Source organism: Mesoplodon mirus (assembly GCF_964341445.2).
Source record: "Mesoplodon mirus genome assembly, chromosome: 18".
Lineage (NCBI taxonomy): Eukaryota > Metazoa > Chordata > Mammalia > Artiodactyla > Ziphiidae > Mesoplodon > Mesoplodon mirus.
This window is the reverse complement of record NC_138994.1, coordinates 49,709,049-49,724,297: the sequence shown is the minus strand read 5'-3', so window position 1 is coordinate 49,724,297 and position 15,249 is coordinate 49,709,049. Positions and strand designations below refer to the sequence as shown.

The 15,249-nt window shown below is 48.4% G+C and overlaps 2 protein-coding genes across 5 annotated transcripts in view; one reads left to right on the top strand and one right to left on the bottom strand.

Moving 5' to 3' along the window:
- ITGAE (integrin subunit alpha E) overlaps positions 1 to 15,249 on the bottom strand; it is a 70,617-nt gene that overhangs the window by 26,836 nt on the left and 28,532 nt on the right. For 3 of the 4 annotated variants that reach the window (XM_082605352.1, XM_082605354.1, XM_082605355.1), the window contains exons 20-28: positions 13,743 to 13,875; positions 11,824 to 11,922; positions 11,177 to 11,256; positions 10,402 to 10,479; positions 9,817 to 9,880; positions 9,627 to 9,734; positions 6,161 to 6,217; positions 5,749 to 5,844; positions 3,944 to 4,039 (exon numbers count right to left, since the gene is read on the bottom strand). In XM_082605352.1, coding sequence (XP_082461478.1) covers positions 3,944 to 4,039; positions 5,749 to 5,844; positions 6,161 to 6,217; positions 9,627 to 9,734; positions 9,817 to 9,880; positions 10,402 to 10,479; positions 11,177 to 11,256; positions 11,824 to 11,922; positions 13,743 to 13,875 — 811 coding nt within the window. The remainder of the gene's footprint in view (positions 1 to 3,943; positions 4,040 to 5,748; positions 5,845 to 6,160; positions 6,218 to 9,626; positions 9,735 to 9,816; positions 9,881 to 10,401; positions 10,480 to 11,176; positions 11,257 to 11,823; positions 11,923 to 13,742; positions 13,876 to 15,249) is intronic. The other variant, XM_082605353.1, reaches the window with a different exon arrangement.
- Positions 6,167 to 9,391, top strand: HASPIN (histone H3 associated protein kinase). Its single transcript, XM_082605356.1, has one exon. It carries the CDS (start codon positions 6,424 to 6,426, stop codon positions 8,767 to 8,769), a length of 2,346 nt encoding a protein of 781 aa, XP_082461482.1. The 5' UTR covers positions 6,167 to 6,423; the 3' UTR covers positions 8,770 to 9,391.

Genomic DNA, 15,249 nt, shown 5'->3' with positions numbered 1-15,249 from the left:
CGCAGGGCTGAGGTTTTCTCCAGGAGCTTGACCAGGTTCCCACAGTAAATACTGGAGAAAAAACCCTTCATGCTTCCAGCAGAGGGAGGGGAAGAGGAACCATTTTGAAATAAGCCAGAGAACTCTCATCTTAACAAGGCCTGTCCTCAGGGGAAACTAGTTAACTAGCCTAACCTGCTGGGTAATACCAGAGCCTAACTGTCCTGGGGGAAGGGAAGTACCCAGCTCAAGCCCACTCTAGCCATCCTGTCCCACCTAATGGGGTTGAAAAAGACTGAGAAACAGGGGTGAAGTTCTCAGTCCAGAGGCACAGGCTCATTAAAAGACTGAGGCCTAATCACAGAACGACAGCACACTGCCTCTCCCCAACACCTCACCACATTCGTGAAGGTCCGTCTACAGCAGTTCCTTTTACCTGGTACAGCGTGTCCAGCTACTGAGAGAAAATTACCAGGCACACCAAAAAGCAAAAAAACACAACTTGAAGAGACACAGAGCAAGCATCAGAACCAGACACGGCGGGAATGTTGGAATTATCAGACCAGGAATTTAAAACAGCCATGATGAATATGCTAAGGGCTCTAACAGTTAGAGCAGTCAGCACGCATGAACAAAGAAAAAGAGCAGATGGGCAATGTAAGTGGACAGATGGAAATCCTAAGAACGATGTTAGAGATGAAAACCTGCTGTAACAGGAAATGAAGAATGCCTATGATGCGCTCATTAGTAGACTGGACATGGCTGAGGAAAGAATCTCTGAGATAGCAACAGCAATCTCTAGATAGCAACTGTTGCTATCTCTAGAGATAGCAACAGAATCCTCGAAAAGCAAAGAAAACAAAAACTAAAAACAAAACGAAAGGGCTTCCCTGGTGGCACAGTGGTTGAGAGTCCACCTGCTGATGCAGGGGACACGGGTTCATGCCCCAGTCCGGGAAGATCTCACATGCCACAGAGCAGCTGGGCCCATGAGCCATGGCCACTGAGCCTGCGTGTCCGGAGCCTGTGCTCTGCAACGGGAGAGGCCACAACAGTGAGAGGCCCACGTACCGAAAAAAAAAAAAAAAAAAAAAAAGAAAGAAAAAAAAAATCAGAGCACAGTAAAATTATCTGATGACCAAAATATTTTATACAAACTATTTTGGTCTCTTATCTAGAAGAGTTAAGTCTGCCAGGAGACTGTGACCTTCTGTTTGCGTGTGTGTGAGAGACGAGAGAGAGAGAGAGAGAGAGAGAGAGAGAGAGAGAGAGAGAGAGAGAGAGAGAGAGAGAGAGGTTCTATTCAGGAGCCTCTGACAGTTTAATAGAGGGTCCCAACAAATTAAGATCTCTAGGTTTTAAAGAACACTGAAAGACGGAAAATCAAGAATTCTACATCCAGGTATGCCCCAAGCTCACCATCTTCAAAATGATTTCTAAGTCCCTTCCAACTCTGTTCTGACAACTCTTTTTGATCTTGCCTAATGACTGATAGGACATTTTCTGACATGAAATACATGACAAAGATAAGGGTCTGCTCTTCACCAGACTAATGTCAGTGACACAGTAATAAATGCAAAATGGCATCCACGTGTACTACTGAAAAGCCCTTCCATTAGAAGCCACCCCAGCATTGCTGTCCAGAGGCTCTCCCCATCCCAGGGCTCAAGTGGAAAACCCAGGGGATGTGCTTCCCAGGTGAGCCCCAGACATGGCCCTCCCAAGTTGTGCCCAGCACACAGACCACAGCCAGAAGGCCATCAAGACATCTCTGCCTGCCCAAAACACTGAATTCCCTTCATCCAAGTGTTCAGGCACCAAGGTCAGGGATGCTTTGGAGAGAATTTCTGTATGGGATGGAAGGCTGGACAAATTTACCTTTGAGGCCTCTTCCAATTAAGTCATAAACACTTCCAAGGGTTGACCCTCCAGGCGCTGTTTAACTCATACAAGCTGAACTTAAGTTCTAGGCCTTGGGAATAGCGAGGGAGCAACGCAACAGAGAAGAAGAACAGGAAGAGAGCTGGTTTTTTCCTTCATGGAAGAGTAAAGTGGGGGGCAGCGGGGAGTATGGGGAGAAGACTTGAGAACCTGAGGTTTCAGAAAGTAATGAAAGGAAGTCCCAAGATGACAGTAATGTAACATGTCAGGCTGGAGTAGAAGTACTCCTGTTTCTCAAAGCCTCTTCCCTTTTTCCTCTTCCAAAACCACAGGTTCCTAAAGTGCCCTAAAGGTGTCCTGGCAGAGGTGAAGGGAGAAGCAGGACACAGAATACCCCTGCTTGTAGCAAACACTCTTGGTGGCCCACCCAACAGCCATTCCCTCCTTTCCTAGTTTGTTCAGAAGTCATGACTGGTCTAAGCTGATCATGACAAAGTCATCCCGCTTTGCCAGTGACTGACACGAGATCTAGTTCTCACTAATAAGTTATAAGGAGATTATCTGCTGGGAGTTTTTAGGAAAATTGTCCTTGAAAAGGGAAGGCTGGAATTCCCTGGCAGTCCAATGGCTAGGACACTGTGCTTCCACTGCAGTGGGCATGGGTTCAATCCCTGGTTAGGGAACTAAGATCCCACATGCCACACATAGTACAGCCAAAAAAAAAAAAAAAAGAAAGAAAGAAAAGGGAAGAAAAATGAGGAAAAACTCCTTTTGCTACTGACCTCTTGGCTTCCTATTTTGTATACTGCCATGTGAAACTATATCGCTGGGAGAAGTGGAAAGTGGCAACTTTGTGGCAGCCACAGGGGAAGGCGTCCCCAGCACAGGGACCATAGAGCACAAGGTTCAAAGGAGCCAGGCCGCTGACATTGGTCTGCCTGCCTCACTGGATAAACAACAGAGGCCTTTATGGCTCATTAGCGCTAGTGTCTTGCAGCTGAAATATAAATACTTTTCTTGGGGTCCTGAATTTTAAAAAAGGAAAATCATCGTGGGGACTCTATGCTATAGAAATAAAAGCATCAGTAAGTAAAAGGGGGAAATTTATACATAAATTATTTAAGAATGTGTATGTAAGAAACTGTTAACAGTAATTCCCTTTGGGAAGAGGGAATCAGGGGTGTGGAAAGGGGGAAGTAAAGGAACCATTATTTTTGATTTGGGATCTTTGTGTAAGGCTTGGATTTTCTTGCTTTTCTATTTAAAAAAAATCTGAGCAATGGGATAATGGGGCACTTCTCTTTCTTCCGTATCATTTTCTGTATTAGAAATACTTAAAAATAAAAGGAAATGTTTTTCCTGACATGTTTGGAGAACTGCGCCTTTCCCCTCCTCCAGGGAGGAAATCAGAGGACCTAATGTTTAGTGATCCAGCCTCACCCTCTTGACATTCCCTCCGATACTGAATCATGCCTAACTACACAGCTCACAGATGGACCATCTCTGACACCGGCAGCGCATCTAGGTGAGTGTCAACAAGAATGACAACTCAGGGTGGCACACACAGTATTCGGCCCACAGATCACAAAGGTCAGTCTGACTTGCAGTCATACTTCTGCAAAACGAATCCAAGGGTACTAGTACTTAGTCTAAGACTTATAAAAAAATTATGCATTCCTGAGTATTGTAACTGTGCAGCACTGTAACTAAACACTGATACCACACACTAAGAAGAGGGTTGTTATATACCCCCTCCCCCAAAACTTCTCACCTAAGAAATTTTAAAAAATAATACATTTTCCAATCAAAGTATATACAGCTGTTGATTCCAGCCTAGTTATTTCAACTGAGACTTCCTCTGCTTAGGCCTCTTATTCAGTTGCCCCATTTCAGAGACAGAAAAACTGAGGCAGAAGCTGAGTAACTCAAGGTCACGGAGGCAGTCGCTGGCAGAGTCAAGATCAGAGGTGATAAGACTAAAACAGGAAGAGGGCAACAGCCAAGCGTCTGTACGGGGGCGCTAAGGCCAGGCACAGTTTTCCCAGGACATCACCCAGAAAACGAGAAGACAGCCAGGGATTACCTTAGTTCTATGGTTCTCTGCATTGAGCCCCTCATACAGAGATTTGTTGAAAGATATTTCACCAAGGATGTGCAGCTCAGTCACATCTCTTCGTAACTATAAGATGGGGAAGAAAAAAAAACGAAACACATTTTAGACATGGACTTAACTGTTCATTTTTTTTTTTTTTTAGTTAACTTTTTTTTTTTTTTTTTTTTTTTTCTTTTTTTTTTGCGGTATGCGGGCCTCTCACTGCTGTGGCCTCCCCCGTTGCGGAGCACAGGCTCCGGATGCGCAGGCCCAGCGGCCATGGCTCACGGGCCCAGCCGCTCCGCGGCATATGGGATCCTCCCAGACCGGGGCACGAACCCGTATCCCCTGCATCGGCAGGCGGACTCTCAACCACTGCGCCACCAGGGAGGCCCTAGTTAACTTTAAAAAAAATTTTTATTGGAGTATAGTTGATTTAAAACAGACTTACTGTTCTTGGACAGCACTCATCATCTGTCCCTTTAAACGTGTTCCTTCTCCAGTATTCCTCAGCAACCACAAAGTTACCCAAGCAAGAAACCTGCAGTTATACCTCAACTTCTTTTCCCTTATCCTTTACTTCATGCCACACCCTCATCGACCTACCCACACGCCCCAAGTCAGTTGTTGATGGTTCTTTTTTTAGCCTCTCTTGCACCTGTCCCTTTTTCTCCATCCTCATTGCTACTTCTTCAGCTCAGACCTCATCATTCTCACCTGGATCATCACAAGACGTTAAACTAGACTTTAGTCCCTACTTTTGAATGAGTCATCAGGTAAGGCCTAAGAGGTAACATGTGAGTTAAATGTAAGAAGAAACCACATACATGAAGATCTATGAGAAAAGCAGTGTCATGCAGAAGGAACAGCAAGTACAAAGATCCTGTGGCCAGAACAATATTGGCAAACTGGAGTATAAAAAGCAGGGAAGGGCTTCCCTGGTGGCGCAGTGGTTAAGAATCCGCCTGCCAACATGGGTTCGAGCCCTGGTCAGGGAAGATCCCACATGCCACGGAGCAACTAAGCCCGCGTGCCACAACTACTGAAGCCCGCGCGCCTAGAGCCTGTGCTCTGCAACAAGAGAAGCCACCACAATGAGAAGCCTGCGCCCCACAACAAAGAGTAGCCCCCGTTCACTGCAACTAGAGAAAGCCCGCGTGCAGCAGTGAAGACCCAATGCAGCCAAAAATTAAATAAATGAATAAATAAATAAAATTTTTTTAAAAAGCAGGAAAGAGGCAAGTACTAGGAGAATAAGTTGAAGAAGCAAGCAGAGACGAGATCATAGGGTGCCTTGCACACCACTGAAAAAGACAGATTTTAACCTAAGTGTATTCAAACTTTTTTTAAAAGCAGGTAAGTGGCACAGTGTTTTCTTTTAAAACATAGCTGTTATATGAAGAACGTTTGTAGAGGGCATGGCAAAAGGAGAGGCAAAAAGAGCAGAGAGAAGGATACTGCAATAAACCCAGTAAGAGGGGTGGCCTGAACTACAACAATACCAGTGGAGATGGAGAGAAGTGAATGGATTTAGAATATATTGGGTGGGGGGAGGCGTAGAATCACAGAGCTTGCTGCTGGAACAGATATGGGGATGTAAAAAGAGGAGTCGCAAGTAATTCCCAGAATTCCTAGTAACTAACCCGAGTAAGTTACCCTAGTTAGTAACCCTCAGTAAGTGGGTAAGCAACAGGTTGGGAAAGGAGTTGGATCAAGAGACCTGTTTTGGACATGTTATATTTGGAGATGCTATTATCCTTCTTAGGGTAACAGCAGGATAATCAAATCCCAAGTACCTGTTCTGACTGACTCAAGGAGACCTCTGCAGCCACGGTTACATTTTCTTTATCCGAGGTGACGTTACAGCTCACTGAATGCCATTCTTCCACATGCTGGAAGAAGGTGTGTGTTAGTTGGCACAATTCCTCTTCGGGTGGAAAAGCCGGGAATTTTAACACCCGGCACACAGAGCACCTCAAGGTCCCGAAATAGAGGGTGTGAGCAGTTTCTGCGCTCACTTGGCTCGAGCAAAGCCGCAACCCTGGCAAACGTGACCCAGTGTAGAGGCTAAGGGGCGCCTTGGGACCGCCCCGCCTGTGCTTTCAGGGGAAACCTCGGAAAAGTAGAATCCGTGCGTCTCATGTCACCCGCTTCAGGCCCTCTCCCTCCCTGCCGCCCCGCCCCGGCTTCTCGGGCGACCGCGCTCACCTGAACCAGATCGCTCCCACAAACGCGCTCCGGACTCTGAGTGCACACAGTGTGAGCCTGAAACAAGACCCATTCCCGCGACGCAATGAGAACGCAAAACCGCCATAGTTATTCGCCCTCTCCCACTTCCCGCGAGACCCATCGTGATTTGCGGCCGCGAGGCCGGGCGCTAGGACCCGGCGGGCAGGCGAGCCGGCGGGCGGGTCTGCGTCTCTAAGAAGTCTCGCGGTGTTTGCATTTGAACTGCCTGGCGGGTGCCGGCGATGGCGGCGTCACTCCGGCGACCCGGGAGTCGGCTCTTCCGAACGTATGGGGTAGCTGGCGGCGGGGGGCCGCGGCGGCGTCCGGGCCAGGCAGCGGTGCAGTGGTTCCCGCCGCAAGACCAGAAGCGTTTCTTCAGCAGCAGTAGCAGCGACGCCAGCGGCGGCGGCCCCTCGCAGTCTGTCGTCTCCGACGATCCTGACGACCCCGACTTCCCCGGCAGCCCGGTGGGTCAGCGGCGGAGGCGCGCTCGCGGCCGACTCTCCAAGGACCGGCCGAGTCTGACCGCGACCCCAAGACGCCTGAGGCTGCGAGCGCGGTGCCCGCAGAAGTGCAGCACCCCCTGCGGCCCGCTCGGACCGCCGCCCTTCCCCAACGGCCACCCGGGCCTCCTGAGCCCGGACCTCAGTGTGTGCGGCCAGCCCAGGGACGGCGGCGAGCAGGGCACCAGTGCCTCCCTGTTTAGTTCTCCGGCCTCTCCCGGCCCCGGGTCCCCTGCGCCAGGAGGCAGCATCTGTACCGACCTCTCCGCCTTTCTGGATGCAGCCTCTGAAGCTCCGAGCGGCCTCCACCTCCCAGAAGCCTCCCTGGACCAGGAACCTCTCCCCTGTCCCCAGGAGGCGGAGACAGCAGGAGGCAGGCTCACCAGGTTGGCCCACCAAGCCCGTGCCAGCCTCAGGTCAGCTCTCTGTAGCTTTTTGGACTCAGGAAATCCTGAGGATTCTGAGCTTGGGCTAGACGGGAAGAATATGCGGGAGTCCTGCTGTGACAGGGAACTGGCGGGGAGGAGGCTGGAGAGCCCAGGGTCACACAGCGCGGGTAAGCAGAGGGCCACGGACCAGGACTCCGCTCGAGAGGCTGGGTCTCAGGAGGCTGTCCACATAGAATACGGGGAGGCCCGTGGGTGCAAGGGCGGTATGGCGCCTGGGAAAAGCAACAGGCCTGAGAGAACCGGGCCAAGCCGGAAAAGGAAGCATCAAGAGACGGCAGAAACCTCCCTCCACCATCACCACCAGTTTAAAAAAGGCCAAAAGATGGAAGAAGATTCATTTGTCACCCAGGACCTGACTCGTTTACAGAATGCCTGCTCTTGGACCAAAGCCAGGGCCTCTTTCAGCTTCCACAAGAAGAAGAAGGTGACCGCCGTGTCCAGAGTGTGCGGTGCCTACACCACTGCCAGGTCTCTCTCTGAGTCCCTCATGTCAGAATATTCACACCTTCCTGTCACACACAGAACAAACAGTGCCCTGTACCCTTGGCGCTTCTCTTCCATGTATTTGCTCACCCCCTTAAAGACACCACATGCCGCAGACAAAAAGGCATCCGATGCAGAGAAGGTTTATGGGGAATGCAGTCAGGAGGGTCCTATCCCCTTCAGCGACTGCCTTTCCTCAGAAAAACTGGAATGCTGTGTGAAGATCGGGGAAGGGGTGTTTGGCGAAGTGTTTCAAACAGTTGCTGACCACACACCTGTAGCCCTAAAAATCATTGCTATTGAAGGACAGAAGTTAGTCAATGGAGCTCATCAGAAAACTTTTGAGGAAATCCTGCCAGAGATCATCATCTCCAAAGAGTTGAGCCTCTTGTCTGATGAGGTATGCAACCGTACAGAAGGCTTCATTGGGCTGAACTCGGTACACTGTGTTCAAGGATCTTACCCTCCCTTGCTCCTCCAGGCCTGGGATCACTATAATTCAACCAAAGGGTCTGCAAATGACCGGCCTGACTTTTTTGAGGAAGACCAGCTCTTCATCGTGCTGGAATTTGAGTTTGGAGGGATCGACTTAGAGCAAATGAGAACGAAGCTGTCCTCCATCGTCACTGCAAAGAGCATTCTGCACCAGATCACTGCGTCCCTTGCAGTGGCAGAGGCATCGCTGAACTTTGAGCACCGAGACTTGCACTGGGGGAACGTGCTCTTAAAGAAAACCAGCCTCAAAGAGCTCCACTACACCCTCAATGGGAAGACGAGCTCCATCCCCACCCGAGGGCTACAGGTCAACATCATCGACTACACCCTGTCACGCTTGGAGCGGGACGGGATCGTGGTTTTCTGTGACATTTCCATGGACCAAGACCTGTTTACAGGAGAAGGTGACTACCAGTTTGAGATCTACAGGCTGATGAGGAAGGAAAACAACAACTGCTGGGACGAATATCACCCTTATAACAACGTGCTCTGGCTACACTACCTCACAGATAAGATCCTGAAACAAATGACCTTCAAGACCAAAAGTAACACCCCTGCCTTGAAGCAAATGAGGAGAAAGATCAAGTATTTCCATCAGACTATGTTGAACTTCACCTCTGCCACAGACCTGCTCTGCAAGCACAGTCTGTTTAAGTAAGCTGGGGTTGCTGACCGCCCCCAAAGGAGAGGGCACAGGTCTGGAAGCCCCTGATGCCGTTTTTAACCTCTATCCCCACAGCAGGGTGGGATTCCTGTTCTTACAGGTTTCCAATCAGCTTTTCAAACAAGAATTTTGTTTCCAAGTGGAAGCTGAAATGTTTGTTGAAATGTTTAAACTTAACAAATATTCTTTAAAAATAAACTATACATGAGAACAAGTGTTCACAACTGAAAAGCCCTCTTTCTGTCAGCAGACTCCATTTTGTAAATTCCTTTCCACATTTTCCTTTTTGAACCTTGACACTTTATGTAGCCTGAGCAGGAAAAAAAAAGGAAAGCCCAAGGCCTCAGCTGTCACACCGATCAGAGCCTGTTGCTGTAGGTGTCATAAGGCTGGCTTTGACAGACGAGGAGCCAGCTGAGAGCAAAGAGGCCGTAGCAGAGCAGAGTCCTAGGCAGACAGACTGGAAGGCAAGCGGGAAGGAAGATGATAGGCAGTGTATAGGGAGAAGTACGAGAAATGCCCCATGTTTATCAAGCTCATTTGCCAGTCACAAAGAGAAGCAGAATTTATCAGTGATTTTCAAATGGAAAATAAATTTCTCCATGGCTACTCAAAACGTTTGAATTTTGCTTATTTTTTCATCAAGGGAAGAAAAACTGGAATGTTGCTTTAAGGGCTGAGTGGTTAATATTCCTTGTGAACATGACTTTGGTAATTTACTCCTAAAATATGTTCCCAGGTTAACTAATCTTTTTCTACTCCTTTTCTAGAGTTCTAGTTTTTATACCTTTGAGAATCCACAGTCACTGTGGAAAGAGATGTGATGGTGATATAGAACTGCCTCTATGTACCTGAGTCTTGGTCAGGTTCTTCACTCTTATGACCTGGAAACCTTGTAATTTAACTGGAACACAAATCTGCAGCTGGAACTCGGCTCCAAAGAGGTTCTCCCCATGTATCTGCAAAATAAATCAGAGCGGGAAGTCACGGCTGGTGTTGCTTTGCCACCTGTGGCTTTGCAATGACAAGCACAGCACTTACATTGAAGAGGAACTCTTTGTGGTGGGAAAGCCCCTGGCTTGTGTTCATGTACGTCACTGATGGTCTGCATTTGAGAGGACATGGGTTAGGCCTCAAGGCCCCTTTCTCATTTTAAAAAACCTCAATGCTACCAATTGGATACACTAGGACAGAGGGCACCTGATCCTTAATAGGGGTCAAAGCTGAATATCAAAATGTAAGGTGGTGGTAGGGCAGTTGGGATCAGGTTTAGACTATTTGAATTCTGTATATTTGGGCTGGTTCTGTATCTAATTATAATGCCTTAGAGTGGCCTTACTTTTTTCCTTCCTTTCTTCCCAATCCCATAGCCCCTCTCTTCCCTTCTAAGCATCGCATCAGTTCCCTTTTGTATCAAGACCAGTTGGCACTGCTCCTCCTTTGATTATGACCATGGGGTTTCTAGGACCCAACTGTTAGTGGCCTAGATGTCATTGGGCGCCTGGGTTCTAAGCAGCCTCCTCTCAGGGAAGGGCAATGCCCACATCTACCCTGACCACAAGTTCCACCCACAAGAGAAAATGCCTGAAGCTGTCCCGCAGGTGTGGGCCCCTTGGAAGTACTTACTTGGGAAGAACTGCAATGAAGGCATGTTTGAAATGAAGGCTGTGGGTCTTACTGACCAAAGACCTTCTTTCATTGGAACTAGGAAACAAGAATGTCAGTGTAGAGCACACCTGCTTTGTACACATGGCTTCTTACCTTGACTTCCTGGGATCACTGGGGGTCAGATAGAAAAGACTCTGGGAGATAAGCAATTAGAGTGCAGAAGACGCTCTAGAAGACCATACTTAGAGAAACTGATTTTAAAAGGGTTTCTCAACCTTGATAATTCTGACATTTGGGGCCAGATAAGTCTTCGTGAGAGGCTGTTCTGTATATTGTAGGATGTTTAACGATGTTCCAGGCCTCTACCCACTAGATGCCAGTAGCACCCGCCCCAAGTGGTGCCAGTCAAGTGTCTTCAGGCGTTGCCCCTGGGGGCAGAATCACCCGTTTGAGAGTTTTCCCAACACCGTACCCAACTCTACCCCAAACATAGAGGTTCTGCAGAAGACAGAGCTTCTCTGAAGTTAAGTGAACCAGAGTTAGAGCTCCAGTCCAAAGCTCATTCTTCTAGACCATACCATAGTTTTACTTTGTCAGTAAAAGAACATTTTAAATATCTTCGATAACAAGAAGGGAAAGCCAAGTCACAGCAGGGACACACGTGCCTTCTCAGGGCTCAGTGAGGTCCCCCTTCCTGGGCAGTGAGGGAGCAAGAGCTATTACGCACGCACATGGGAGGGAGCCTTCTTGCAGGGCTACAGGCTGGACCTGCTGTGACACAGGCATTACTTACTTGGTGACTGTCACAGCGATGTCGGCTGTCCTGTTTGGAAAGGCACTCTCCTCCAGCTGCCAAACTAATGAAAAGTTTGCCTGTTTAAACAAACAAAAAAGGTTACTTGATTCCCCTTTATACCACTCACAACTCAAACTGCTTCCTACTAACTAAACAGACCTGGGAAACATAATTCATACTCCTCATGTTTTTGTAGCACAGCATGCTTCAAGGTCCGTTATTCCACATTAAGCCTCACGATGTCAAGATGGAGTAAGTGGGGCAGACAGGATTATTCCCCTTTACAGTTGAGGAAGCTGCTTCAGAGATTTCCCACAGCACAGAGATCATCAGTGGCAGATCAGGGACTCCTACCTTTGGGTCTGATGCTCCTTCAAAACACAAGGCTGTGTTTTGATAGGCCCAGGGCTGTGTGTAAAAGGGCCACTCAGTACAGCTTCACTCTGCTGTACTGGGGTGCGTCAACCATTTATCTGTGGCTGTATCCCTCACCCCCACCACTCCCTACTTTCAGAGCACGCTTGGCCGCTCTGAGCACTCTAAGAGAAGTGTGGAGGCTGCAACTGAGATTCTAATGAGACTGGGAAGTAGAAGACACCAATCCCAGGGTAGTGAGAAGAGTCAGCCAATCAAAACAGACTCACAGATGACCTCTTGAGTATGGGGTGACCGATCTTGCAGTTCATGACCAGGACAGAAGCAGTTGGCTTAGGGTCATCGCACTGAATGTTTGGAGAAGGAGGCTGTTAACATAAAAGACGTTGTTTTTGTTTTGTTTTGTTTTTGACATTGATTTTAAAAGGCAAAAAAAGGAGCAGTCTCCTCACACCAATTCAACATGCCAGACGCCCTGCCAGGAGCCAGGGACACAAATAAATCAGACTCTGTCCTTGTCTCCCTCACAAGCTGGGCAGAAGGGCTCAATGCTAGATGGTTGAGGAATTTAAATACAAGGCCTAAGGAGTGGTTCTGTGAGAGCAGTACAGAGAAAAGCAGTAGAGAAAGATGAGGTCCAACCAGGAGGATTCAGTCTTCATGGGGAAGGAGACATTTGAACTGGGCCTTGGACCGATGCAGATTTCATGTACTGATCCGGGCTGGAAGGCCAGCATGAGCCCAAGCACTGCCATGCAGCCTTTTTCAGCCATGGTTCCTCATCCAGACCACTGAATACAGAAAAGGACTCGAGTAACTACTATTTTCTTAATTCTCCCAAGGATGTTGCATCTAGTTCCATTCTAGATGCTTAGGAGATCATGGCATTCTTCTCATGTAATGGTTGCTGTCTTAGCCCAGATAGCCTCAGACCACTAGGGACACACTCGTAGTATGACAAAGCCAGGTTTGTTGACTCATTACAATGAGGAAAACTGCACTGTGGTGTATCTCACCAAACAAAGGAAAAGATAGTTATTAAAGGATTCTGGGGAAAGGTGGAGTTCAGGGGGAAATGTAAACAAAGCAGTGTTTTGATAGGCCCAAAACAAAGCAGGGCTGTGTGTAAAAGGGCCACTCAGCATCAGGTCTGGACTGCAAAGTGGACTCAGGGACCCATGTCCTTGGAAACTATTAAGGTAAATGTGAAAAGTTATGTCCAGAAACATTTCATCTGAAGCTCCAAGCCTCAGATGGAAAATGAGAGTGCTTCTCTTTGTCAAAGTGGCTTAGACTCTCCAGGCAAGAGCAAGATGGTTTCATAATTACAGATAAAACTTCAAACAGCAAAGTTTCTGACTGCCTATGATTTTAGGGAACGAAATTTCTCAGTGTTACAATACTTTACAGCTGCAGGGTGTCCTTGGGAGAAATACTGTGTCCTAGTGTCTTGCAGCTGGCTTTGAGTCTGTGCTCCCAGGCTGATGAAAGGCCGAGCAGGCTCTTACTTTCCAGGCCAAGCTACTTTATTAGAGATTATTTCTCTCTCAGAACTCTAGTTAAGAAAGCCTGCATGGGGACTTCCCTGGTGGCACAGTGGTTAAGAATCTGCCTGCCAATCAATGCAGGGGACACGGGTTCGAGCCCTGGTCCAGGAAGATCCCACATGCCACGGAACAACTAATCCCGTGTGCCACAACTACCGAGCCTGCGCTCTAGAGCACGCGAGCCACAACTACCGAGCCCGCGTGCCACAAAGACTGAAGCCTGCGCGCCTAGAGCCCACGCTCCACGACAAGAGAAGCCACCGCAATGAGAAGACCACACACCGCATGAAGAGTAGCCCCCGCTCACCGCAACTAGAGAAAGCCCGCGTGCAGCAACGAAGACCCAATGCAGCCAAAAATGAATAAATAAAATAAATAAATTTATTTTTTTAAAAAAGGCTGCAAGCAAAAGGAGTGATTAGGCAGCAAAATAGCACCACTGAAGATTTTTAAAGCAGAGAATGACATGATTGGATCCATGGCATACAGTTGGATTAGAGGGGGGGATCCATCTAGTTAATACTCACTTACTGGATGGACCAGGGTGAGGCTGGAGGCAGTCAGGAGGTTGCCGTAATAAAGCAAGTGTGCCAGAGGGAAAGCCACGAGCAGTGTGGTTCCCAAACTGCTATCATAGTTACCTTTTGTATCCTCTTGAACTGCAAGTTTCTGGGGTAATTCAAAGCCATGCTTGTCATGTAGGAATCTTCCCCAGAGTTAGTTAGGCTAATGTTCATGCTCAGCTCCTTTGTGAGACCCACCACCAATTCCTGCCTGCAGAGGGTAGGCAAATAGATAAATGTTACCAGTTTATTTAATCTGTACAAACCTCAGTGCAATACAACAGCACCTTTTTAACTGCCTTCTTAGATAAATTGCTTAAAGGATACATTTAGCTACATTTAGCCTAGATTTTCTTCCTCTCAACATAAGCAAACAGCTGGACTGCCATACCTCGGCTGCTGTGTGACATGACCATTCATGTAATGTTTACCATGTGTCAAGGACTGTGTTAAATGCTTCACACGCTCAGTTAATCCTCGTAATAACCCTATGAAATAGTACGGTTGCTCTCTGTTCTATAGAGAAGGGAACAGAAGCCAAGGGAGGCTAACTAACTTGCCTGAGGTCCAGCAGCCTCAAAAGGGAGTTGGGAGAATTGGATCTAAACCCTCTTTCTACCACCAACGCACTGTGACCCCAGGCAACGTACTTCGTGACACAAATTCATCCAGCTCACATACGTTTACAGGAGACTTTCTCTGGGCCAGACACCCTGCTCGACATGGGAGAAACAGCACACGGGGAACAGACGCTGCCCCTGCCCCTGTCTTGGCCTCAGCCTTCCCACCCACAAAATCATCCCGGTCCTTCCAATTTAAAGGCTGTGGGGGGCTTCCCTGGTGGCGCAGTGGTTGGGAGTCCACCTGCCGATGCAGGGGACACAGGTTTGTGCCCCGGTCCAGGAAGATCCCACATGCCGCGGAGCGGCTAGGCCCATGAGCCATGGACGCTGAGCCTGTGTTTCCAGAGCCTGTGCTCCACAACGGGAGAGGCCACAACAGTGAGAGGCCCGCGTACAGCAAAAAAAAAAAAGGCTGTGGGTTAAAACATGAATCTGTTCAGCCTGGATAAGACTTGGGGACATGTTCTTTCTATCCGCTGAGGCACCATGGGGCCCCTCAGTAATTGAGACCTACAGGGAAACATATTAACAACAAAGAAAACTTTCTAACCCTCTGAAAGGTTCAAAGATGGAACGTGCAGCTCTCCAGAGTAATGTGACCTGTGTCTTGTTGTGTTGTGTTTGTTTTTACCACAGCTGAGAAGAGGATAGATTGGAGGGCTAGAGGGGGCAGAGGCAGGGCCTGTGTGGGGATCCGTCTGGGAGATGGGCATGGGGAGGGGGTAGAAACCAGAGGTGCTAAGGCCGTGCTTGCAAAGCAGCACAAAAGAGAGAGGAGTCGAGGATGCCTCCTGAGTTTCCAGCTTGGGTGACCAAGTGGGGCTAGTCATGAGGGAGAGGACACAGGGGGAAGACCAGAGGGCGGAAGTTGATCAGATGAGTTCAGTCCAGGGCATGATGAGAGGTGCCCAGAGGATAGGAAGGCAGAGATGTTGAAATGTCAGTAAGGTATCCTGTTCTAG

Coding starts and splice junctions, on each gene's coding strand:
- HASPIN (XM_082605356.1), top strand. CDS start 6,424: ATGGCGGCGTCACTCCGGCGACCCGGGAGTCGGCTCTTCCGAACGTAT.